This window comes from Schistocerca americana, chromosome 9 (genome assembly GCF_021461395.2).
Source record: "Schistocerca americana isolate TAMUIC-IGC-003095 chromosome 9, iqSchAmer2.1, whole genome shotgun sequence".
NCBI classification, from domain to species: domain Eukaryota; kingdom Metazoa; phylum Arthropoda; class Insecta; order Orthoptera; family Acrididae; genus Schistocerca; species Schistocerca americana.
Window position 1 is genome coordinate 25,554,192 of NC_060127.1, and position 27,611 is coordinate 25,581,802.

A 27,611-nucleotide genomic window follows, 5' to 3' on the forward strand; every position below is an offset into this window, starting at 1 on the left:
TCCACATGTTGTTGTTTGCGCTTCCACAAAGACCTTGCAGTAGCTGAATTTTGTATGGTTTCATGTGTAAACATTGATGCGATACATGCCAGAGCGACATTGGGCCGTGTTGAGCTGCACGGTGAACAGACTTATACGGACTTCCTGTGAAACTAAGATGGATACATTCGACATCTGTGTCAGATGCTCAGGGATGGCCCTATGATTTGCCTTTATTCAAACAACCTGTTTCTCGGAATTGTTCATGCCATCGTCTAATGCTCTGTTCTGTAGGAGGATACACACCGTACCTAGCACAAAAGTCACGCTGAACAGTCATTACTGATCCGCACTGTGCAAAACAGAACACAAAATGCTTTCTGTTGTTCTGACACCATTTTTACTAGAAATGAAGTGGGCGCACACACACTGGTGCATACGTAGTGAGAACCATGTAAAACTCGAGAGTTTGCTCTTTCCAACAGTACATTGTTCATGCACGTATTTCAAATAACATAATAGTTATGATTTTTTTAAAAATCGAATGAGTCTTTTTGATACACCCTGTATTACTCAATGTTGGTAACACAGGTTACAGCAGTTGTAGAATGCATGTTTAGCCTAACTGCCCTGCATGGACTACAGTTCCATGATCACAAACTAAACAATGTTCTCTGAACTAAAGTCGGATGAAAACTGATCTTCTGTCTTGACGTACTATTCAAAGAACAGTTTTAAACCAACAGCATTCAGTTTAAATCTCTAGGCAGCTGGGGTCTGTCCATACTTGATAATTGTATTGGTCTGAAGATGGCTGATTGCTCAGCAGAAACTAGTATTCTGTGATTCTTAAAACATTGCAATCTGGACTGTTAAGGGATTTCGTATAAAAAATCTTTAGCATTCGTGTTATGAAAAGCGTAGAGGCGAGGTTGAGTTGCAGATAAGCACAACGAAAAGACTGTTATGTATTTAAGCTTTTGACGAATAGGCCTTCTTCTACAGCAGGAAGGACGGAACCCCCCCCCCCCCCCCCCCCCCCCCCCCCCCCCCCCACACACACACACAACCATTGTGTCTGGCTGCTGTGGCTGGACTGATTCGTAACGGTGCCTGATGGGAGCAGTGATCTGGTGTGGGTGGTGAGGATGAGGAGGTGGGATGGGGTTGGGAGGAGAGGATGCCCAGGTGGGCTGATGGGAGGTGTAGTGCTGCTTGTGGGAGTGTGCACGGCAGTGGTAGGGACAAGGGAAGGGCTGCTAAGTGCAGTTGGGGGAAAGGGAGGGGGGGGGGGCAGTAAAGGAGCGAAGTAGAAAACGGAGGAGGACTAGTGGGTGCATTGCCAGAATGGAAGAATGTGTTGTGTTGAAGTGGAGGCAGGGAAAGGGATAGGTAAATGCAGGACAACGGCTAGTAAGGGTGGAGCTGAGAGGGTTAAGGGAATGTAGGATACATTGCAGTTTGAGTGCCCACCTGCACAGTTCAGAAAAGCTAGTGTTCCTGGGAAGAATCAAGATGACTGTGTGAAGCAGTGATTGAAGTGAAGTTCATTGTGTTGGGCAGCATATTCAGCAACTGGGTGGTCCAGCTGTCTCTTGACCAGAGTTTGTCAGTGGCCATTCGTGTGGACAGACAACTTGTTTGTCGTTGTGCATGTATAGAAAGTAGTTCAGTGGTAGCAGCTTAGTTTGTAAGTCACACGACTACTGTCAAAGGTAGCTTTACCTTTGCTGGGATAGGTGATGGTTGTAACAAGACTGTAGTAGGTGTTGGTGGGAGGATTTATGGGACACATCTTGCATCTAGGTCTGTTAAGGGGGTATCAGCGACGAGGCAAAGGGTTGGGAGCAGGGGTGGTGTAGGGCCGGACAAGGATATCCTGTAGGTTTGGTGGGCAGAGGAATACCCGTGTGGGAAAGGTGGCTAGTGGAGTATATGTATATAGACAGTAGGATATTTCTCATTTCAGGGTTTGGCTATCACGTACTCCAGTCTGGTTACAGGCATGTCACATTCCATCAAAGGTAGAGCTACATGTGAAAGCAGTCATGTGATCAAACTAAGCTGCAAATCACTGTGCTGCATCCTATGTGGGCACGATGGCTAATGAGTTGTGTGTCCGCACGAATGGCCGCCGACAAACTGTGTGACCGAGAGACTGCTGGAACATTCACTTGCTGAATACACTGCCCAACACAATGTTCAGCCGCCGATTCACGACCTGTGCAATCTGCAGCCTCTCTGCTGATACCAGATTTCCTGAATTGCTCGGGTGTCAACTCACCCTGCGTTATATCCTACAATCCTGTAACCTCCCTGGCCTCAGCCTTTACTGGTCCCTGTCATCCACCTACCTACCCCTCCCCTACTCCCACTCCAGCACAACTCATCCTTCTACTAGGCCAAGGCCCCACTGGTCTACACCCTTTCTCCCCTCTACTACTCCCCCTCACACCCACCCCTGCCCTCCCAAACTTCCCAACTGCACCTAGCAGCCCTACCCTGTCACTACCAAATCCCTGCAGGCAGCACTATACCTTCAGCCACCCCACCCCATTCCTCCTATTTACCCCCACCACCCTGACCAGATTGCTGCTCCCATCAGGTGCAGTTTCAGTCTGGTCACAGGCTCCAGAGACAGTGATCTCGTGTGTGTGTGTGTGTGTGTGTGTGTGTGTGTGTGTGTGTCCTTCCTTCCACAGAAGAAGGCCTATTGGCCAAAAGCTGAAATATACAGCAGTCTCTGCATTGTGCCTGCCTATGATTCAGTGTCTCCTTTATGTGGTAAGTAGTGATCTACCCTTTTCATAATCTTGTTATTATTCCAGCCTGGGTTTTCCATTGTTTAAACCTTTAATGTTTGTTGTTTTTCATCTAATGTCCTGTTTTCAAGACATTCACCAGTCTGTTCAACTGATCATCCAAGCATTTACTGTGTCTGACAAAATTACAATGTAATACACAAATCTTGAAGTTTATATTTCGTGTCTCTGACCAGTGTTTATTTTCTGAATTTCTCCTTGGTTTCCTTTACTGCTGGTACAGTATTTAGACTGAATAGTGTTATGATTAGGCCACACAATGTCCTTCATATCTTAGAACTGCAGTCTGGTTTCTATACAGTGGTGGATAACCTTTCATCCCCTGTTCATCACTGATAGCTTCAGAATTTCAGTGTGTGTTCCATTTGACATTGTCAGAAGCTTTTTCTAAAACTGCAAATGCTATAAATGTAGATTTCTCTCTCTTCTAAGAACGACTTATAGGATCAGTACTGCCTCATATATTCCTACATTCCCCCAGAACCCAAATTAATTGTATACCAGTGCTTCCAGGCATCTGTAAGATAATTTGTGTTAGTATTTCGCATTTCTGAGTTACAAAACTGATTCATCAGAAAGACTTGTCTTTCAGTATGCACCTTGTTAGACATTAATATTAAAACAGCATCGCCTTCAGTGGTTTCCACAATGGGATCCATGTACAGTATTTTTTTCTGTTCAAGTCTCAGGCTTTTAGTTGAAACTATACCTTTCTCAACTACACTGAAGAGCCAAAAAAAAAAAAAAACAGCTACACCTGCCTAATATTGTGTAGGGCCACTGCAAGCACACAGAAGTGCCACAACACGATGTTGCATGGACACATCTAATGTCTGAAGTAGTGCTGGAGGGAAGGGAACTGACACCATGAATCTTGCAGGGCTGCCCATAAATCCGGTAGAGTACAAGGGGGAGGAAATCTCTTCTGAACAGCACGTTGCAAGGCATTCCAGATATGCTCAATAATGTTCATGTCTGGGGAGTGTGGTGGCCAGCGAAGGTGTTTAAACTCAGAAAAGTATTCCTGGAGCCACTCTGTAGCAATTCTGGATGTGTGGGATGTCACATTGTCCTGCTGGAATTTCCGTAGTCTGTCGGAATACACAATGGACATGAAAGGATGCAGGTGATCAGACAGGATGCTTATGTATGTGTCACCTGTCAGAGTCGTATCTAAACATACCAGGGGTCCCATATCACTCCAACTTCACACATCCCACACCATGACCGTGTCTCCACCAGCCTGAACAGTCCCCTGCTGACATGTCGATCTGCTTGATACAATTTGAAACGAGGAAACATGTTTCCAGTCATCAACAGTGCAATGTCGGTGTTAAGGGCACAGGTGAGACGTAAAGCTTTTTGTCGTGCAGTCATCAAGGGCACAGAAGTGGGCCTTTGGGTCTGAAAGCCCATATTGATGATGTTTCGTTGAATTATTCACATGCTGACACTTGTCGATGGCCCAGCATCGATATCTGAAGCAATCCGCAGAATGATTGCATTTCTGTCACATCGAACGATTCTCTTCAGTCATCCTTCGATATTCATGCAGGATATTTTTCCAGCTGCAGTGATGTCAGAGTTTTGATGTTTTACTGGATTCCTGATATTCACGATACACTTGTGAAATGGTGTTGTGGGAAATTCCCCACTTCATCGCTACCTCAAAGATGCTGTGTCCCATTGCTCGTGCACCTACTATAACACCACATTCAGAGTTACTTAAATATTGATACCCTGCCATTGTAGCAGCAGTAACCAATCTAACAACTGGGCCATACACTTGTTGTCTTATATAGGCATTGCTGACTGCAGTGCCATCTTACGCATGTTTACATATCTCTGTATTTGAATATGCATGCGTATACCAGTTTATACACCATCTTTACTGCCAGGAGGTGCCAGACTGCCACGACCTTTGATGTGAATGTCAGTTGGTTCCCATCCAAGCTCAAGTGTCTAATCAAACATTGTGTTGCTGAAAAGTGAGGAAATTTTATACATTAAAAGTGCTATGTTTGACGCAGTGGAGTTCACATGCATATGCAGAGGCACTGATGTATGATTTGGCTTATGACTCCTGATTCTCATGTTGCAGCAGGCTCCTGTCACTGCAATAAATGTACCTGAAAAACGTTGCAAGACTCACTCAAAACCAGAAGATCTGGAAAGAAAGAAGAAGACAAGGAATGACCTGAGCACCATGGACCGAGTCAAGCTTTGTAACATGGAAGCAGTTAATGCTGACAACAGTAATAAGTCATCAGAGGAGGTATGCATACAAAGCTGCAAGTCGTTTTTACCTTTGTGACACCAAATCAATAGATCTTTTCATTCACATTTTTGTAAAATGTGAGCTATTTGTAATACCCTGACTTGTGGTTTGATTGCCTCTTGGGCTATATCATCAGTGCTACCAATACATCTGTGATGATGTAACATTGTCGGGTGGAAGTATGCTAATGGAAGGGTAAAGAATCCGCTGTCTCTGGGGCTACTACAAAAACAAGAAGCACATATAAAACACCCAAATCTTCCAGACAGCCTGATGTATGAGTTGATTTTTGACACCACATTCTCACTGTGCAGGAACCTACTACAACTTTAGCACGTGAATCTGGACGACGTTCGAAGTCTGAATCCAGACCAGAAGAATTGGAAAACCAAAAAAAGAGTAGTAGTGGCTTTCGGACAGTGGAAAAAATCAAGAGTACTAGTACAGACTCAGTCAATGCTCATGTCAGTAGGAAGTCAGCACAAAAGGTACAATATTCAGATAAAAGTTTTCAGTTTAGATAATAGATATTGTTCATTATAGTTCATACAGCAGATTATTCCAGTCATTACTTAGTGTATAGATGTTAATGTTGTGAATCTACTTTCTGAGCAGGTATATATTCCAATTTGTATTCCATTCATAGTGTTAAAAAATAGCAGTATTTTATATTAGGTCTACAACTTTGCTTCCACCGTTTTGCAGTAGACGGCATTAGTGGAAATTATTGGTGCAAGTCGTAGGTCGTAAGTGTCATACAGTAAGTTTAGGCATTTTAGAACATAATGCCGTCAAAATATTAGTCGATTTTTGATTGCACCTTAAAGTTATTTTTGGCTGAATGTGTCAACTTATGAGCCCAGTTCTCGTCATCTGCGGGAGGTTTTAATTTTCTGCTTTGATATGAAGAAATCTGTGGCTGAGGCTCATAAAAAGCTGGGTAAGACCTATGATGAGACACTTGTCAGTGACAGAACTTTGCAGAAAATGGTTTCCATGCTTCAAGAACGGTGATTTTGATGTTGAAGACCAGCGTGGTTGTGAAACAGGGAAAGCTTTCGATGCTACTGCATCTGATGGAAACAATTACAGGATATCATTATCGAAAGCAATTTATGTGTTTGAGCTGATCAGTGGTAGACAAACGGCCACAATACAGCGATAGACGTGAAAAGATGATTTTGCAGCAAGACAGTGCACGACCCCAAGTTGAAAACCAGTCAAACCATACTTGGAAATGTTGAAATGGGAAGTTCTGCCCCACCTGCTGTATTTTCCAGATATTCCTCCCTCTGACTGTACTTTTCTTGATCTAAGGCACACAACCTAGCTGACTAGCATGTGCGGTCATTTGAACAAGTGCAAAATTGGATCGATTCATGGCTCCTCTCAAAAGATGCCCTGTTTATACACTGCAGGATTTGTATGCTGCCCTAAAGCTAGGGGAAAGGAGTGGTGAGTGGTGGCCAATACTTTGAATCGTAAATTTTTTGTAAGTTTTTCACAATGAAGTCTCGAACTTTGAGAAAAAACGGCGGAAGCAAAGTTGTAGACCTAGTAATATTGTCATAAGGTACCCATGCAGAGGTGAGAGGAATGTTTTCTTCTTAATAACACCAGTCAATTATTGACTTACAATAAGACCAGCAAACCACAGTATTCCATTTCCTTATGGACAGTTAGAGATACTAGGGTAAGTAAGTTAGCATCTGCATTTTAGTTGTCTTGAGCTGTTCTCTTCACTTGTCATAGGTTTCAGTGTTGTAGTATTAATGTGCTTTGTGATCTTGTGAAGTGCCACTCTCTGTTTGCAGAAGTGAAGAACAGTATCCTGTGATGTATTTCTTGTGGTCTGACGAAGGTGCATTGGGAGCTGAATTTCTTAGAAGACTTTCAGCACAATAAGGGGGCAATATCTTACGATACCAAAGTTCTTTTCGCAATGGTTTGAACAGTTCAAAATCGGCTGAACAGACAGGACGAACGGTAAAAGAGGAGGACTTTGATTTCCATCCTGTACTGGCCAAGACCTTGACCTGATTTTGAATAACTGACAACTTCTTCTGGCGAAATGGCAAGCCAGGTGTACATTATCCACACTTTTGCATATGATATTACCCATAACAAACTAAACTTTTGTAAAGTGTGTCTGAGGTGGGTCCCAAAATAACACAATGAAGAGAACAAGCACAATCGTGTGAGAATCTGCCAGCATAAATTGGACTGCCATGCTAACAGTGCTGAAATGTTTGTAAAACAACTCACCACTAGAAATGAAATCACTTTAGACCAGAGAGCAAATGCCAAAGCCAAAAATAAACTCCAAGGTCATCCTCTGCAGGAGAAATAATGCTCTCATTTTTATGGTACACTCGTGGGCCAGTTCTGGAACATTACCTTGAAAAACAGATCAACTGTAAACTGTGAACACACTGTGGTATGCTTAGCAAAGAACTGAGCCCGGCAATTTGAACCAAAACTCTGTGATCTATTGTAAAATAGCTTTTTATTTTTTGTATGGCTATGCACATCTGCATCTTGTCAGCCAAGCTATTCAAACTCATTGGAATATGCTTTTTGTAGTTTTTGAGCAACTAGCGTACATTGCTGATCTCATGCTGTTGCATATTTGTTTGTTTAGATGGTTTAAGATGCCAACAATTCACCTCTGGTGAAGATGTGAAGGAATTGTTGTGTACATGTCTTGCTGTTCAACTAAAAAACATTTTTTCCAATGGAACTGGAAAGCTTGTGGTGTGAGAGATGAAATGCATTGAAAACCAGGTTGAGTGTGTTATAAATTTTGTGCTGTTTGTGGGGAGGCCGGTTAATAATAATAGATTAAATAGCAGATTTCTGGCTAAAGAAGTTCACCTCAACACATTCACATCTAACTAAATTATTTAACATATCTAAAAACAAAGATGATGAGACTTACCAAACAAAAGCGCTGGCAGGTCGATAGACACACAAACAAACACAAACATACACACAAAATTCAAGCTTTCGCAACAAATGGTTGCTTCGCCAGGAAAGAGGGAAGGAGAGGGAAAGATGAAAGGATGTGGGTTTTAAGGGAGAGGGTAAGGAGTCATTTCAATCCCGGGAGCGGAAAGACTACCTTAGGGGGAAAAAAGGACAGGTATTCACTCGCGCACACACACACATATCCATCCGCACATACACAGACACAAGCAGACATTTGTAAAGGCAAAGAGTTTGGGCAGAGATGTCAGTCGAGGCGGAAGTACAGAGGCAAAGATGTTGTTGAAAGACAGGTGAGGTATGAGCGGCGGCAAATTGAAATTAGAAATTAGCGGAGATCGAGGCCTGACGGATAGCGGGAAGAGAGGATATGCTGAAGGACAAGTTCCCATCTCCGGAGTTCTGACAGGTTGGTGTTAGTGGGAAGTATCCAGATAACCCGGACGGTGTAACACTGTGCCAAGATGTGCTGGCCGTGCACCAAGGCATGTTTAGCCACAGGGTGATCCTCATTACCAACAAACACTGTCTGCCTGTGTCCATTCATGCGAATGGACAGTTTGTTGCTGGTCATTCCCACATAGAAGCCTTCACAGTGTAGGCAGGTCAGTTGGTAAATCACGTGGGTGCTTTCACACGTGGCTCTGCCTTTGATCGTGTACGCCTTCCTGGTTACAGCACTGGAGTAGGTGGTGGTGGGAGGGTGCATGGGACAGGTATTACACCGGGGGCGGTTACAAGGGTAGGAGCCAGAGGGTAGGGAAGGTGGTTTGGGGATTTCATAGGGATGAACTAAGAGGTTACGAAGGTTAGGTGAACGGCGGAAAGACACTCTTGGTGGAGTGGGGAGGATTTCATGAAGGATGGATCTCATTTCAGGGCAGGATTTGAGGAAGTCGTATCCCTGCTGGAGAGCCGCATTCAGAGTCTGATCCAGTCCCGGAAAGTATCCTGTCACAAGTGGGGCACTTTTGGGGTTCTTCTGTGGGAGGTTCCGGGTTTGAGGAGATGAGGAAGTAGCTCTGGTTATTTGCTTCTGTACCAGGTTGGGAGGGTAGTTGCGGGATGCGAAAGCTGTTTTCAGGTTGTTGGTGTAATGGTTCATGGATTCCGGACTGGAACAGATTCGTTTGCCACGAAGACCTAGGCTGTAGGGAAGGGACCGTTTGATGTGGAATGGGTGGCAGCTGTCATAATGGAGGTACTGTTGCTTGTTGGTGGGTTTGATGTGGATGGACGTGTGAAGCTGGCCATTGGACAGGTGGAGGTCAACGTCGAGAAAAGTGGCGTGGGATTTAGAGTAGGACCAGGTGAATCTGATGGAACCAAAGGAGTTGAGGTTGGAGAGGAAATTCTGAAGTTCTTCTTCACTGTGAGTCCAGATAATGAAAATGTCATCAATAAATCTGTACCAAACTATTTAACAGTTATATTGCAGACCCATACACAGTCCCTGATACACTTACACAAGGAATAACTTATCTGAAACCTAAAGATCAAGCAGACACGGCAAACCCAGCAAAATATCGCCCCATAACATGCCTACCAACAATATACAAAATATTAACTTCAGTCATTACTCAGAAATTAATGACACATACAACACAGAACAAAATTATAAATGAAGAACAAAAAGGCTGCTGCAAAGGAGCACGAGGATGTAAAGAGCAACTGATAATAGATGCAGAGGTGACATATCAAACTAAAACTAAACAAAGGTCGCTACACTATGCATACATTGATTACCAAAAAGCTTTTGATAGTGTACCCCACTCATGGTTACTACAAATATTGGAAATATATATACAGTTCCTAAACATAGTAATGAAAAATTGGAAAACCACACTTAATATCCAAACAAATGCAAATAATATCACATCACAGCCAATACAGCTTAAGCGTGGAATATACCAGGGAGACTCATTAAGCCCTTTCTGGTTCTACCTTGATCTGAACCCACAATCCAACATGCTACATAATACAAATTATGGATATAATATTACTGGAACATACCAACACAAACTCACACATTTGCTATACATGGATGATCTAAAACTACTGGCAGCAACAAATCAACAACTCAACCAATTACTAAAGATAACAGAAGTATTCAGCAATGATATAAATATGGCTTTTGGAAAAGACAAACGTAAGAAAAATAGCATAGTCAAGGGAAAACACACTAAACAAGATTATTACATATTGGATAACCACAGCGACTACATAGAAGCGATGGAAAAAACAGATGCCTATAAATATCTAGGATACAGACAAAAAATAGGAATAGATAATACAAATATTAAAGAAGAACTAAAAGAAAAATATAGACAAAGACTAACAAAAATACTGAAAACAGAATTGACAGCAAGAAACAAGACAAAAGCTATAAATACTTATGCTATACCAATATTGATCTATTCATTTGGAGTAGTGAAATGGAGTAACACAGACCTAGAAGCACTCAATACACTTACACGATCACAATGCCACAAATATAGAATACATCACATACATTCAGCAGCAGAAAGATTCACATTAAGCAGAAAGGAAGGAGGAAGGGGATTTATCGACATAAAAAACCTACATTATGGACAGGCAGACAATTTAAGAAAATTCTTTCTAGAACAATCAGAAAGTAGCAAAATACACAAAGCAATCACTCATATAAATACATCGGCTACAGCACTGCAATTTCATTACCACTTCTACAACCCTCTAGATCACATAACATCAACAGATACAAAGAAAGTAAATTGGAAAAAGAAAACACTATATGGCAAGCACCCGTATCATCTAACACAGCCACACATCGATCAAGACCCATCCAACACGTGGCTAAGAAAAGGCAATATATACAGTGAGATGGAAGGATTCATGATTGCAGTACAGGATCAAACAATAAACACCAGATATTACAGCAAGCATATTATTAAAGATCCCAGTACCAGAACAGATAAATGCAGACTTTGCAAACAACAAATAGAAACAGTAGATCACATCACAAGCAGATATACAATACTAGCAAATACAGAATACACCAGAAGACATGACAATGTGGCAAAAATAATACACCAGCAACTTGCCATACAACGTACACTAATAAAACAACGCATTCCCACATGCAAGTATGCACCACAAAAGGTTCTGGAGAATGATGAATACAAATGATACTGGAACAGAATCATTATAACAGATAAAACACCACCACATAACAAACCTGACATCAAACTCACCAATAAAAAGAAGAAATTAACACAACTAATCGAAATATCCATACCCAATACAACAAATATACAGAAGAAAACAGGAGAAAAAATTGAAAAATACATCCAACTGGCCAAGGAAGTCAAGGACATGTGGCATCAGGAGAAAGTTGACATTATACCAAATATACTATCAACTACAGGAGTCATACCACACAATATCCACCAGTACATCAATGCAATATAGCTACATCCAAACGTATATGTACAACTACAGAAATCTGTAATTATTGATACATGTTCAATTACCCAGAAGTTCCTAAATGCAATGTAACTTATACCGTACAGTTAAAAGTAAGTCACGGTTGATCAAGGTCCGTGTCACTTCCCATTTTTAACCAGACATAACTTCTGAGAAAGGAAAGAAATAATAATAATGAAACATAAGTAATAGGAGGAAATACTAGAATGTTTGAAATATTGTTCGCCATCTTTTGCGAGAGCCTGGAAACTATTTCTGTGGTCGGCCAGAAAGCGATGGAGAACATACCGGCCACAGTTTCCAGTCTGCAAGTCCACATTCTTGTCCAGCCCCTCAAAGAAATGTTTCTATTCTTTATTTGCTCAGTGGGATCACGACTATGATTATAAATGATTTTGAGTTCTTATTGCCAGATATATTTCATAATGCTTCACATGCACAACAATGTAACATTCATCATGTTAATACTATTAATAAATCTCCCTATCCTAAACAGCACTATGACCAGTTCGGAGGTGACCTCTGTGGTAAGTTCCTATTAAATTGCCTATTAAATTGCCCTGTCTTCTAATAATCAAAATAATTGCTCACCACGAAAGTGGAAAATAATAGTCACCACTTGCCATGCGGATTTGCTAACCTAATGGGCTGCACACTAACAGTTACTTCTTCAAATTCTAAGTGATCCATGACGGTGCACAGTGCTCACAATTTCACTTCTGATTGTACCGAAAATATGAGTTGCAGTCTGGCTGTGACATCATCAGAGGCATCGCGTACTGCGGCGTTTGACTGATGTGGATCGTACAGTGGCTGGGTGCAAAGTGGAGACTAGTCTTGCGTAACAGGCTGTATTTCTATACTGGTGCAGGGGCCGGCTGAGGAACACATGCTACCATCCACTCTATGCCCACAGTAGCAGCCTCTAAAACGGCCCCTTCCTCAGAAACACAATATTTTATAGCTATGTCATGAATCAATTTAGAATCTTTTTTCTATGAATGTAGTTAACAGAAAAAAGTTTTACCCCACCTACAAATAAATTTGGCCGTCTAGAATTTTTAGAACGAAACTGACAGTAGAACATGACCTCTGAACTACAACTTACACCCAGGCCTTGAAACTTGTTATAGCTCTATTATTTAATAGGTTTCATCACTTGCTGTAATCAAAACTTTCTAGCATTAATATAACAAATACTTAATCTACTATGAATAAGGACATTTTTGTTCCAAATTTAGTTTTAAGTAAATTCCTTGAAAACAATTAGAGGTAGCTCAATGGGGTTACATAATGTTTTTGTACTAAATTGAAGCCTCGTACAAATTTTCATATTTCTAAGTTCAGTATTTAACACCTTCAATTTTTCTTAGAAACATGGATTCTAACCAAAATATTGCTTTAATCATGTTGAGGCTTGTACCAGTTAATGCTGACATACATCTGCGCATTATGACCAATTTTTGGGTTCCTAGCTGTTTATTTAGCGCCACTTATTTTTTCCTTAAAACAATGTATTCATCTGATCAATCTTGACTTTGACAGTTTATACATTAATATACTAAAGCACATGCTGACAAAGTTTGGAAAAGGAACTTTAACTTTTAATCCATTCTGAAATTATGGTGCAATACTCAAGTGCTACGCACAGATGCGCAGATGCGTTGTGGTGATGTGGCGCTAGTAGCAGTGAACTGGGGTAAGTCCTGGCACACTCACTCGCCTCTGTATCTCACACATGATACAGTGCTTGTTTCACCACATGTTGTGATAAATAGAAAAATGCTGTGCAGCTACTTTTATGACTTGGCTCAAATAAAAGCATCATTTTTGGAGCTTGTTTTCTGGCTTATCTGTAACACCCAGACTTTTATCTTGGTTTCCTCGTGAGCTATAATATATCTTTGATACCACACATATTTTAGTATGTAACATTATTTGGTTAAAATATCAGGAGCAATGAAAAAATTTCTGTTTGAGGGCATTGCTGCAGTACAGTTGCAACGTAACATGACTCCAACACACCCGGATATGTAAAGCACCGACGTGAACGCAAGGGGTTAGTGTGTCATTCACCTCTTTCTGGCATGAGTGCAGTAAATGTGTAAATGTGAACTGTGGTGAAATTATTACCAAATGTGTCATAACGGGACCAGTGTACTGATATTCTTTTCTTGGCTGTTGAAGGGCAAACACCAATAGACATGCATCAGAGAAAGACTAATGTGTGTGAGGTAGCATGTCTGTTGATAACCACTGTTTTGAAATGGTTTGCCAAATTACGAACTGGTCACAATTTGGCACGAGACACTGGTTGATCTTGGAGGCCAGCCTCTTCCATTTTAGAGGTGCTCAAGCAGCTGCTCTACAGTTCTGATCTCTTCCCGTTTGATTACTGCACCTTTGGTCCCTCAAAAAAGACCTCAGAGAGTTGACGATTCCTGTCGGGCGAAGATGTGCAGCAGACAGTTATGGACTTCTTGAAGCAGAGGGACATAATCTCAAAAAATTGTAGCATATAATCATAACCATTTGTGCACTTACACATGTGAAGGTGAGAGCACTTGTCCTTCTTGTTAATACCAATCAGTTGTTGACTTAAGAGTATGGTCAAGAAAACCACAGTATTTCATTTCCTTGTGGACAGATAGATACATGAGGTTAAGTGATAAAGTATCTGTCCTTTTGCTCTATTTATCATTAGGTTGTCTGTATGCCTTGCTTTACTAGCTAGGAGCTAGTAAACACAGAAAGGCACAGTTTTTTCACTTGTGCCAGATTTCAGTGTTGTCGAATCAGTTCGCTTTGCACTCCTGTTAGTAGCTCCTAGACTGCCGTTCTAAAGGAGGTCAAATTGCTACTCAACATATAACGGAGATGCTGAGTCGTGATAGGCACAATAAAAGGATTCACACAATCATAGCTTTTGGCCTTTAAGGCCCTCTGACAAAGGCCTTAATGGCTGAAAGCTATGATTGTGTGAATCTTATTGTGCCTATCACGACTCAGCATCTCCGCTATATGGTGAGTAGCAACTTTCCTTCTCTCGTTTTGTTACGTTCCATCCTGGATTTTACATTGTTTGATAAAGATGGTCAAATGTTTATAAAACAACTCTTATCTGGAGATGAAACCCCACCCGGCTGTCCGCATGGTCTAACGTGCTGCTTCCCGAGCGGGAAGGCGTTCCGGTCCCCGGCACGAATCTGCCCGGTGAATTAGTGTCGAGGTCTGGTGTGCCGGCCAGCCTATAAATGGTTTTCGATTCTCGGCCAGGTTGGGGATTTTCTCTGCTCGAGGACTCGGTATTTGTGCTGTCCTCATCATTCCATCGTCATCATCATTTGTGAGAGTGACTAGATTGCATTGTGAAAAGAAATTGGACTGTGTAAAAATTGGGACTTTGTACAGGCACTGACGGTGCGCAGTTTAGCACACCACAAACCAATCACCACCACCACCACCACCACCACCACCACCACTTGAGATGAAACAAAGGCTCATCGCATTGGACCAGAGAGCAAATGCCAGAGCATGAGGAATCATCAGAGTGCGGAATGAAAACACTCTGGATCTCCAGCCAAAAGGAAATTCAAATGCCAATCCTTTTCAGAAATAATGATGCTCTCAGTTGTTTGGAATACACAGAAGCTAAGCCAGAAACATTACCTTGAAAATGGTTCAAAATGGTTCAGGAGTAAACAGTTAATATTACAATGATATGCTTAGCAACAACTTGAAGGAAGTGTGGAATAAGGTCAATCAGCATTTTTTCCTTGCATGACAATGCACATCTATGTATGGCCACTCATGCTGGTCAGACTCTTCAGAATACGCATTCTGAAGCATTGGATCACCCTTCATGTAGTCCTGATGACACTGTCAGATTTCTGTTTACCGAATTTACTCGAATCTAAGCCGCACCTGAAAAATGAGACTGGAAATCAAGGAAAAAAAATTTCCCGAACTAAGCTGCACCTGAGATCTGAGACTCGAAATTCAAGGGGAGAGAAAAGTTTTAGGCTGCACCGCCAAATCGAAACAAAGTTGGTCCATTGTAATATGAGTCACAATTTAGGTCGAATTAATGACAATACAGCTACAGTAGTTCGGTTCGAGTCGTAAGCTTAGCAGTTAAGCTTTACCAGGTAGCCATTGCTATGCGTCAGGCGCTCCGTCTGTATTTACACGGGTACCCTTCCTTTTTCAAGTGCTGCTTCTGGTTTGAATTGATTGCTTATTTTTCTTTGATCTGATAAGTGCCATTCTCTTTGTTATAGGTGTTTACATCACTCTAAGCTGAAAATGCATTATTGTACTGTGTCACGCATTGTTTGTCGCATTCTGACAATGAGTGTTTACGACCTGTCGCCACTCGCGGCAAGGCTTGCTTTTGTGTGCACTACTACCGCTTACAATAAAAAAAGAGAGAGGAATTGTCTCATAAGTGAAACAATGGCAAGAGACTGCTATTTGTTGTTACTTACACTGCTGCCTTCTTTGGTAATGATCAACAAGAACCAAATAATAGACTGCGTATGATAGAAGATGCTCTGAACGAGAGTTTAGCAAAAATTTTTCTCCGTTTGAAAATCTTTGCAGACGCCTCTTTAGTACATTACATTCTGCACAGAAATTACAGTCATCTTAGATTTAAAAATCTAGTCAATTGCCATGCTTCATTTCTGACACTATCACAATTAGGCATAAGAATAATATGAATATAAACATGACATGATAGGTATATTCTTCCGCTTTTGCTGTAGTCTCACTCTAGTTTCATAGTTTATTAGGCAGACAGGATTTAAATGAGATAGCAGCAAACACGAAAGAATACATGGCAAAATGTTTATATTCGTATTATTCTTATGGTGAAGAGAATACTACATGTGTTCACAATTCACAAAAGTTCTTATTAGCAACCATCTCTTCTCACAGGTAGGAAAAAATTCAGAACGTAGAGTTGGCCATATTGACAAACATCCCAAACAGTCTTGCCAGTTGGATTTTCGTAGTACATTGAAATGCTGCTATACGGAATTTGTATTTACTTCGTTGGGTAATGTATGAAAATGCAGTGGTCGAAACTCGGGGCAGAGAAAAAAAAGCTCATCGTCCACCTTTTTTTAAATTTATTTACTGATGCAGAGGTTTTGGCGCCAGTATTTATCTTCGTGCCTGCAAAGGATGCCTGTGTAGAGCTACATATATTCGACGGCAGAAGTTAGTTGTGGCGGCACCTATTAAAAATTTTTCGGAACTTCCGCTTACTTTGCACTCGATTCTAAGCCACGGGTGTTTTTTTGGATTACAAAAACCGGAAGAAAAGTGTGGCTTAGATTCGAGTAAATATGGTATTTGGTTCACTCAAAGGTGGTTTAAGAGGCCGTCAATTCACCCCCGATGAAGATGTGAAGGAAGTGGTACATATGTGGCTTGCTGTTCAGCTAAAGAACTTCTTTTCTGTGGGTATTGGAAAGCTTATGCAAAAATAGATCAGATGCATTGAAAAGTATGGTAACTGTATTGTAAATTTTTTACTAACACTAAATAGAAAAATGTTACGCAGATTCTTTTTGACATGCCTCATATAGCAATATCATTTTTTTATGTTTTTTTTCCTTGCTATTTGGTAGGTCTACAAGTGTTCTTTTCTACTCTACATCTGTGATTATGTAACTTCATTTGGTGAAAGTACATTAAATGTAAGCAACCGTCTGTATCTGGAAGAACTACTGTAGCAAGCAGCACACACAGTATACCAACTATAGCAGACAGGCTGATACACAAATTGATTTGTGATGTAACATTCTTGCTGTGCAGGAAGCTCCTATGACTTCAGCAAGGGAATCTAGAAGACGTTCCAAGTCTGGATTGAGACCAGATGACCTAGAAAGGAGAAAAAGGAGCAGCAGCGACCTGGGGACAGAGGACCATGTCAAAAGTCCCATTACAAATTTGGTCCATGCTGATGGTGATAGGACCTCAGCACAGAAGGTACAAATTGAGTTAACATATTGTGATTGAGGAAGTAGAAATTTGGCCATTATCTCCCATGTAGCAGATTATTCTATTCATTGTACAGCAGACAGATGTTAAGGCAGGGAATCCATTTTTTGAAGCATAAAATTTTCTGATTTGTGACTAACAGCACAGATTTCTCCTCCTCTCTTGTGGAAAGTAAAAATTTCAGGGAGTCAAATCAGCTCATAATTTTTGAATTCTGCTGTTTACTTCCTTCAGATTTTGCTTCAGTTTTGTCTCATCACATGTGCTTTCCCTTCAGCAATTAATTCAGCACTCAGTTGGTCACTACTAGACTCAATCTTCCTTTGGAACTTTTTGATTTTATCTGGCAACCCATGAAAATTTCTCTCTCTACACATATCATATTTCTTCTTTGATGTCTCCCTTACGTGTACATTCAACTTGTGCACAATTTATAAGATCCATCTGCATTTTTGTAACCTGTATCTGCTCCTCCACTGCATTAATGTAGTTTAACAGTGCTTTAGACATATCTTTAAATTCAACTTCCATTGTGAACCACTATTCATTGAAACATTACTTTCAGGCGACAAACTAAAGATAAATTCAGGTTTATCCAACCGACCTTTACTGTGTGGAGTATAACTAATTTAAGAAGTATAAGTGATAACATGTTGAATAGTTGAGGTCCTGAGACATTAACAAGCACTTAAACAAATCTGAGACTGTGCAAAATTTTAAACTTTACCGGCACATAAATTGTTCCAAGAAATATCTGGCGAACTGCCGATGTCAGTTACTTGCTGTTGTGGTATTTCGGCATGGGTACTCCGGGCCACCTTCAGGTGTATACTGGTGAAAGCACAGTAAGCTCCCATATTTCATCAAATGACAGGTAGAAATAAAGTGTTTACCACAAGATGGATTTGATGGCTTGGAGGAGGCAAATATGCTACTGGTGTTACATGATGCACTCAAGAAGGATGCATGTTGTTTGCCCTGTATATGATTTGCCACATTCGCATGGAATCTTATAAACATGTGCCTCGTGCAGCTCTGAGTCATCATTGACCAATCCCAAAGCACCGAGATTTATGTTGCAGGATGCGAAAGGTTACTTTAAGCTAATGTCTCCTTAGTACTTTGCCTTGAAACTCTGTTGTCAGTGAGTCAGTGGAACTATGACTGTTTGAAGCCCTTATAAGTCAAAACAGCTATTTCCAGGTAGATACTAAATGGAACCCTGTTGTAGAATAACTGTGTATTGTGCACAGCTGGTGTCATTGTGTAATTTTTATCATGTTAAAATGACCGATCTGACATTAACAAGTTGAGATTCTGCCACAAAGGGTGCTTCCAGCAGTGCACAGACGTGCAACAGAAGCACATGTGCTGGAGTGACACCATGCAACGAAATTTGGGTACACAACACAAGGTGGTCAGAAGACTGTGCTGAATATTGTGGCAACAAGCTGTTGACATCTGGCACTTTGCATGAAATGTTATTGAAGAACTGAGACCATTGTGTGTGTATATATAATCTATAACTATGAAGAAGGAATTGTCAGAAAGCTAACGGTGTTCTCAGTCTCGTTACGTGCCTAGTGATGACTCAGTACTTCAACTGTTATGTAAGTTTAATTACTTGTTAATGTAGGTAATATAAGTACTGACAGAAAATGATATAAAGGGGAGTAGGATTTGTTACAAATAGGAAAGTAGCACTGAGTGAGCTACTTTGAACAATTCAGTGATCCAATTATTCTCATCAGAATTGACATCAAACCAATGCCAACAACAATATTTCAAGTATACGTTTCGAAGTAACTAACAGGAGTGAAAGCATAGAGTGAGCACATGAGTACATTGAGCAGGTAGCTCTTCATTTAAAGGTAGGTGATAACCTAATAATAATAATAATAATAATAATAATGGGAGATTTGAATGCTGTGGCATGGAAAGGAATTGAACACAGTGTTAGAAAGAAAATAGTCTTGGTAGCAGGATTGAGAGAGTGGAAAAACTAATAAGAGCTACGCAGTAAACTTCAGCTTCTCAAAAATCACAAGAGGAGGTGGTATACTTGGGAAATGTCTTGAGAAGGTGGAAAATACCAGGTAGATTACATTGTGGTCAGACAGAGATTCCAAAATCAGATATTGGATTGTAAGGCACACCGAGAAGCAGATATAGATGTGGACCACAATTTAATAATGACAAATAGTAGGCTGAAGTTTACGAGAATTGACAGGAAGAATTAACATGGAAAAAAATAGAATACTGAGGAATAATAATGTACATTTGAAGTTCCCTGAGGCTGTTACAATGAATACCACAGTAGGCAGTTCAGTTAGAATGGAAAGGACATCTCTAAAAATAGCTGTCACTAAAGCTGGATAAACATAGGCATAAGCCTTTGTTAGCAGAAGATGTACCTCAACTGATCGACAAAAGAAGGAAATATAAAAACATTCAGAAAAGAAAGGAGTTCTGCAAATAAGTCACTCAGGAGTGAAATAAATAGAAAATGCAAGGAAGCTAAAGTGAAATGGTTGCAGGAGGAATATGAACAAATTAGGAAAGAAATGGTCATTGCAAGGATTGATTCAGCATTTAGGAATGTCATAACAACCTTCAGTGAAGTTGAAAGCAAAACCGTCAACATTAAGATTGTAAGAGGAATTCCGTTGTTTGAAACACAGAGGAGAGAGTGGGTAAGTGAAAAGATTACATTGTAGGCCTCTACAAGGGGAGGAACTGTCTGCTGGTGTGATGGAAGAAAATCTAAGTCGATTTGGAAGATATAGGGGATGCAGCATTACAGTCAACATTTGACGGAGATTCGGACAACTTGCAATGAAATAAGGCAGAAGGCATAGAAAAAATTTTCTTCAGAATTTCTAAACTCAGGTGCACTTTGGCAAACAGGTAACTATTCAACTTGGTGCGTAGAATCTATGTGACAGGATACATACCACAAGACTTTCGGAAAAATACCACCCACAATTCCAAATATAGTGTAGGCAAATAAGCGCCAGAATTATTGTGCCATCAGCCCAGCAGCTCAAGCATCCAACTTACTGACAAGAATAATGTACAGATGAATGGATAAGAAAAGTGAGGAGATCTTGGGTGACAGTCAGTTTGATTGTAGGAAAAGTAAAGGAATGACAGAGGCATTTCTCAAGCATCTGTTGTGACAAAAATCAGCACACATTTGTTGACCTAGAAAAGGGTTTGATATGTAGAATTGTGCAAAATGCTCAACATTGTATGAGTGTGAGCTGTAGGGAAATACCGTAATATACTATAAGAAGTGAGAATGGAGAAGACCAAGAATAGTGTGTGTCAAAGAAGCAGTGACAGAAATAAAGGAAAGGTTCAGGACAGGGACTAAAATTCAGGGTGAAAGAATATCAGTGACAAGATTTGTTGATGACACTGCTATCCTCAGTGAAAGTGAAAGGAAGAATAACAGGACATGATGACTGAAATAAAGTGTCTGTTGAACACAATGTGGTAAGCGAATAGACTGAAGAAAGGTGAAAGTAACAAGAATTAGTGGAGAGATTAGTGAGGAACTTAACACAAATATTGAAGATCACAAAGTAGACAAAGTGCAGGAATTCTTGTACCATGGAAGCAACATAGGATATGACGTGAAAAGGACATAAAAGGCAGACTAATGCAGGCAAAGAGTGCATCCGTGCAAAAGAAGTCTACTAGTATCAAACAGCAACCTCAGTTTGTGGAAGAAATTTCTGACAATGTATGTCCAGAGTACAGCATTGTTTGGAAGTGAGGCAATGACTAAGGGGGCACCAGAAATAAATTGAATAGAAGAGAGTTATATGTAGTGCTATATAATGATACTGTAAATTAGGTGAAGTGATAAGATAAGAAATGAATAAGTTCTCCACAGAATCGAAGAGGAAAGAAACACGTAGAAAGCACTAACAAGAAGAAAGGATGGAATAATGGGTGTTGAGAGGGAACTGTGGAGGACAAAACTCTAGGGGAGGATGGAGATTGGAATACATCCTAGAACTAAATGAGGATGTTGGTTTTAACTGCTATTCTGAGATGTATTTATATTGGCACTATTACCATACACACTATAAATGTAATTCGACATTAGTGATTTTAAACCAGTTAGTAATTTTCTACCCAGTTTCATAGCTTGTCGTGCCTCAAGTTGAGACAGATTTGTTTGGGAAAAATAGGATTTAAATCACTATCCAAACATCTTGAGTTAGGTTTTCCATGGTTTCCTTAAATCACTGCAGCCAAATGGCTTCTTTCAATAGTGAATGTGCAGTTCCTTCTCATTCATGCTTATGCTCCACCTTTAATGATTATGACACAAATGGTACATTGTATTCTGATCTTCCTTCCTCCCTCCCTCTCCCTTCCACTGTCCACCTCTCTCTGGGAGTGTGTACAAAATTACTTGGCCCATGGCAGTGTAGATCGCACTGTAGTGGAAGAGATCATTATGGTGGTGTGCATTGTGTTGCGGATGGACACAGCATGTTCAGGGAGGTGTAGGCAGCTGAAGCCTTCACACAAATGCGTATGTTGCTGCCAGTAATTTGACAAATGCAGAAGTTTGAAATTAATCATATCTGATCAAAGCACTAATATATATATAAGAGGAGGTGACTTACCGAACGAAAGCGCTGGCAAGTCGATAGACACACAAACAAACACAAACATACACACAAAATTCAAGCTTTCGCAACAAACTGTTGCCTCATCAGGAAAGAGGGAAGGAGAGGGAAAGACGAAAGGATGTGGGTTTTAAGGGAGAGGGTAAGGAGTCATTCCAATCCCGGGAGCGGAAAGACTTACCTTAGGGGGAAAAAAGGACAGGTATACACTCGAACACACACACACACACACACACACACACACACACACACACACACACACACACACATCCATCCACACATACAGACACAAGCAGACATATTTTTTATGTCTTTATATATATATATATATATATATATATATATATATATATATATATAAAAAAAAAACAAAGATGAGGTGACTTACCGAACAAAAGCGCTGGCAGGTCGATAGACACACAAACAAACACAAACATACACCTTCCCTACCCTCTGGCTCCTATCCTTGTAACCGCCCCCGATGCAAAACCTGTCCCATGCACCCTCCCACCACCACCTACTCCAGTCCTGTAACCCGGAAGGTGTACACGATCAGAGGCAGAGCCACGTGTGAAAGCACCCACGTGATTTACCAACTGACCTGCCTACACTGTGATGCATTCTATGTGGGAATGACCAGCAACAAACTGTCCATTCGCATGAATGGACACAGGCAGACAGTGTTTGTTGGTAATGAGGATCACCCTGTGGCTAAACATGCCTTGGTGCACAGCCAGCACATCTTGGCACAGTGTTACACCGTCCGGGTTATCTGGATACTTCCCACCAACACCAACCTATCCGAACTCCGGAGATGGGAACTTGCCCTTCAGTATATCCTCTCTTCTCGTCATCCGCCAGGCCTCAATCTCCGCTAATTTCAAGTTGCCGCCACTCATACCTCACCTGTCTTTCAACAACTTCTTTGCCTCTACACTTCTGCCCCGACTGACATCTCTGCCCAAACTCTTTGTCTTTAAATATGTCTGCTTGTGTCTGTATGTGTGGATGGATATGTGCGTGTGTGCGAGTGTATACCTGTCCTTTTTTACCCCTAAGGTAAGTCTTTCCGCTCCCGGGATTGGAATGACTCCTTACCCTCTCCCTTAAAACCCACTTCCTTTCGTCTTCCACTCTCCTTCCCTCTTTCCTGATGAGGCAACAGTTTGTTGCGAAAGCCTGAATTTTGTGTGTATGTTTGTGTTTGTTTGTGTGTCTATCGACCTGCCAGCGCTTTTGTTCGGTAAGTCACCTCATCTTTGTTTTTATATATAATTTTTCCCACGTGGAATGTTTCCTTCCATTATATATATATATATATATATATATATATATATATATATATAGAGAGAGAGAGAGAGAGAGAGAGAGAGAGAGAGAGAGAGGTGTTTGATAGTGTTGCATAAGTGATACGGCAATGTAAAATAAAGAACATGTAGAGTCTTCATTACTAACCATCTGTTAATCGCTTTCATCAAAATGTAAGGGTCGAAATCTGTTGTCAGTGTCGGAATTGCTAGAGTGAAGATAGTAGTGTGCTCCGAAACAGTTATACTGCACAGGCATTGAACCTGATTGTCAGATCTGTGATAGATCTGTGGCACCTACCCTGTTCTACAGAGCAGGCAAGCTGACAACCTGCATGTGGTGGGATGTGGACGTCTAACACATTTTCACCAGCTCAAGGTTTCACCATCCTCTGATCACTTTCCACAAAAGTAGCGTGTGAACAGTGACCATCTTTGTCATTTCGAGAACCTCATTCCCAGGTGCTGGGCCATAACAATCTGCCCTTTGTCAAAGTCATTTACGTCAGTGGATTTCACCATTTGCAGCCCATATTGTTGCTAGAATGATTCCCCTTTTATCTCTGCTCCACTTGTATACTTCCCTTAATGTAAGCAGAAGATAGATTGCTACTTATCATAAAGATGATACATTAAGTTGCAGACAGGCACAATTAAAAGACAATTAATCATTAGCTTTCTCCCACAGCCTTGATCTGAAAAAGAAAGAGAAACATGCACATGTTCACTCACTCAAGTAAGACACCTGCCAGAATGCCATTGGCATTCTGGTCTCAACAGCCAGAAAATGCAGTAATGTGTGTGTGAGGTGTGCTTGCTTGCTTGCTTGTGTGTGTGTGTGTGTGTGTGTGTGTGTGTGTGTGTGTGTGGGTGGGCGCGCGCGCGCGCGCGCTTTTCTGATGAAGGCTGTGGCTGGAAGATGGTGTACAAGTGTCGTTTGATTGTACTTGTTGGCAACTTAATGTGTCATCTGTACAGTAGGTGGCAATCTATCTTTTCCTTACATTGTTGATATTCCAATATGGAGTTTCCACTGTTCGTACACTTTCCTAACTGCATCACATTCCTGGTACACCACTCAGTGTCATGGTCGGTAGTGGTCAAAATGTTTTGGCTCATCAGTGTATGTAGCTGTGTATGTCTGCATCAATAATTTTCATTACAGTTTGTATTCCAGTTTCGTCCCATTCCTTTCATGTATGGAGCATGGGAAGAATAATGGCTTGCACTACCCTGTTAGTCGTCGTTATTCTTTTGAGCAGTGAGCGTGTCAGTAGGAAATTTAGGCAGTAAGGAAGTCACAGCCTCCACTTTTCCTATGATGTTTTCCCTGTGCTCTGCTCTTAATTCAGCAGAAATAAGAAGGTTTTAGGCAAATAGTGTATTTGCTTCATCATCTGTCTGCCAACCCTTACAATTCAATAAAACTGTAACCAGATAAGTCGCTGTGCGTGATGTGAACATTAGGGGAAAGAATCCCGTGTCCAGTGGAGGTACCCGTATTTATATTATTGTCATTAAAATCCTTCTAAGTGTATTCACTCTTGATCTTAGAAAATAATTAAAATGCTGAAGTATCAAGGTTTTGGTCACCTTACAGTAACATTCCTCAGGGCACAGTTAATAATATAGGGAGTGGGTGCTTCAGTGTATCTCACCTCCGAAGGCATCAAAAGATCATGTTCGTAACATTTCTCAAAATTTTATTGGCTCTAAAATATGACAGTACAATGATAAGAACAACCATTCTGTCTAGTGTTTTGTTTTCTGACAGTGTTAGTTGTGTGGTAACAGTGATACACTGCAGTACTACGGGTAGTCTTCACTGAATGCAATGGAAGAGCGAGTGCCAAGTTGCTGCCACGCCGATGGCAGCCATATCGGAATACTTCTGCATCTGAGAGTTTTTGTGTTACTCTGTGCTTTATGTTGTACATTTTGGTGATTGCATATGACAACATTCCCCACTGCTGTGAAGGTGCTTTCACAGAAACAAAGATAATTGAAGTAACAACCTGAATAAATCAAAATTACATAATTACCCTACGACAAGCTGCAGAAGACTGCGGGTACCTAATACACTCCACAAGCCATTTTGTGGTGTTGATGGAAGGGTCCTTTATGTAGCACTTTTACTTCTCCCTTTCCTGTTCCATTCGCAAATAGTACGTGAGAAGGAGAATTGCCTGTAAGGCTCTGTGTGGTCTTGCATGTCTCTTATTTTAGCTTTATGGTCTTCTGCTAGACATGCGTAGGAAGAAGTATTTGTTGACTCTTTTTGGAACTTTACCAATAAACCACACTGTGATGCAGAACGTCTGTCTTGCAGTGTCTGCCTCTGGAGATGGTTGATCATCTCTCTGATGCTTTCGTGCTTACTAAATGAACCTGTAAAGAAATGCACTACTCTTCTTTGCATCTTCTGTATTTCCTCTGTCACTCCTATCTGATACATATCTCGTACTGATAAGCAGTATTAAAGTAATAATTGAACAAGTGTTTTGTAAGCTGTTTCCTTCATTAATGGACTACATTTCCTAAGGATTCTTGCAATGAATCTCAGTCTGGCATATGGCTTACTCGTGATTAATTTTATGTGGTTTTTCCATTTCATATTGCTCCTAATGCATACTCTTAGATATTTTATGAAAGTAACTGCGACCAGTAATTGTTCTGCACTTGTGTAATCATACAGCGAAGGCTCTTTCTGTCTGTATTCGCATTGTGTTCATTTCTTTCATTATGTTGAAGATCAATTGCCACTTCCTGCACTGAGCGTCTCTCCTCTGCAAGTCTGTCTGCATTTCACTATAATTTTCGAGAGTCGTGACTTCTCTGTATACAACAGTGTCAGCTGCAAAAAGCCTCGTGGAACTTCCAACATTATCTACTAGGTCATTTATATATATTATGAAAATTAGTTGTCCTATAACACTCCCATGGGGTATACATGAAGTCACTTGTGGTCTGAAGACTTATCTCCGTTCAGGATGTCATACTGTGTTCTGTTCATGAGTAACTCTTCAATTCAATCACACATTTAGTGTGATATTCTGTTGCTCAAATTTTGTTCATTAGGCTGCAGTTTGGAACTGTATCAAATGATATATGGAAGTCGAGGAACGTGGAATCTACCTGAGCGACTGTATATACTGTGTCTTGTGGATGAATAGAACAATTTCGGTTTCAAACTATCATTGTTTTCGAAACACATCTTGGTTCTTACAGAAGTGTCATGATGTGCAAGCATAAAATATATTCCAGAATTCTACAGCTGAACAATGTAAGAGATATAGGCTTATATAGCGAGGTTGTTCAACGGCCATTCTTGAAAATTGGGATGACCAGTGCTTTTTTCCGGTAATCGGGAACACTTCACTCCTCCAAAGATTAAAGTACACTGCTGCTAGAGAGGGGCAAGTTCTTTCAAATATTCTGTGTAGAAGAGGACCAGTATCAGTTCTGTAAATGATGCTGCAAAACGATAGCCCTGCTTGCACCCCACGGGGTCTTCCCCAAATCAGCCAGCTGCATACAGGAACTGAGGATGGCCTCTGAACCCAGATGACAAGTGTTGTTCGTGCTTATGTGAGCCACTATTTGCAGCCGGATGCATCTATTGCGCTCAGTTAGTGCTGGCAGAGCATCTCCCGCGTCTCATACGAGATAACCCGACAAGCAAACAGAGTGGACACTGAACTCCTTTCCTGACCTGCCCCCTGTTTTTCTGACAGGTTCCGTCAACTGGCTGTCGTTGGAGATCCCATTGACAAGCAGTCCCACACTCTGCACTTCTTCGGACCTTCCGGGAAGGTCGGCCACAGTTTCAACGGATTAGGTATCTCGTGCTGGCTGAGATGTGCTTTCAGCAGTAGGCAATGCCTCAAACCTTGTTTAAGGGGACACCCGCACAGCCAGTACCCACATTAGCCTTCTGACCAGAGTTTCTTGACCCCACAAATGTTCGCCGATCGCCGCCAGGTAAGTATCAACCGACTGGGATGTGCTAATCAGAAGATGCAGCAACATCGGGGAGCCCACATGATGCTATGGTTTCTAGAAATTCCAAAGCATTTGTCTCGGACACACCAACCCCACTGCTGTCCAGAGCAGCAGC

The 27,611-nt window shown here is 41.0% G+C and overlaps 1 protein-coding gene across 1 annotated transcript in view; it reads left to right on the forward strand.

The window, feature by feature from the left end:
• The window catches only part of LOC124551228 (microtubule-associated protein futsch-like), a 365,786-nt gene that overhangs the window by 102,758 nt on the left and 235,417 nt on the right, over positions 1–27,611 (forward strand). The window contains exons 14-16 of the mRNA XM_047126221.1: positions 4,903–5,076; positions 5,394–5,567; positions 17,353–17,526. Of these exons, the coding sequence (XP_046982177.1) occupies positions 4,903–5,076; positions 5,394–5,567; positions 17,353–17,526 (522 nt within the window). The remainder of the gene's footprint in view (positions 1–4,902; positions 5,077–5,393; positions 5,568–17,352; positions 17,527–27,611) is intronic.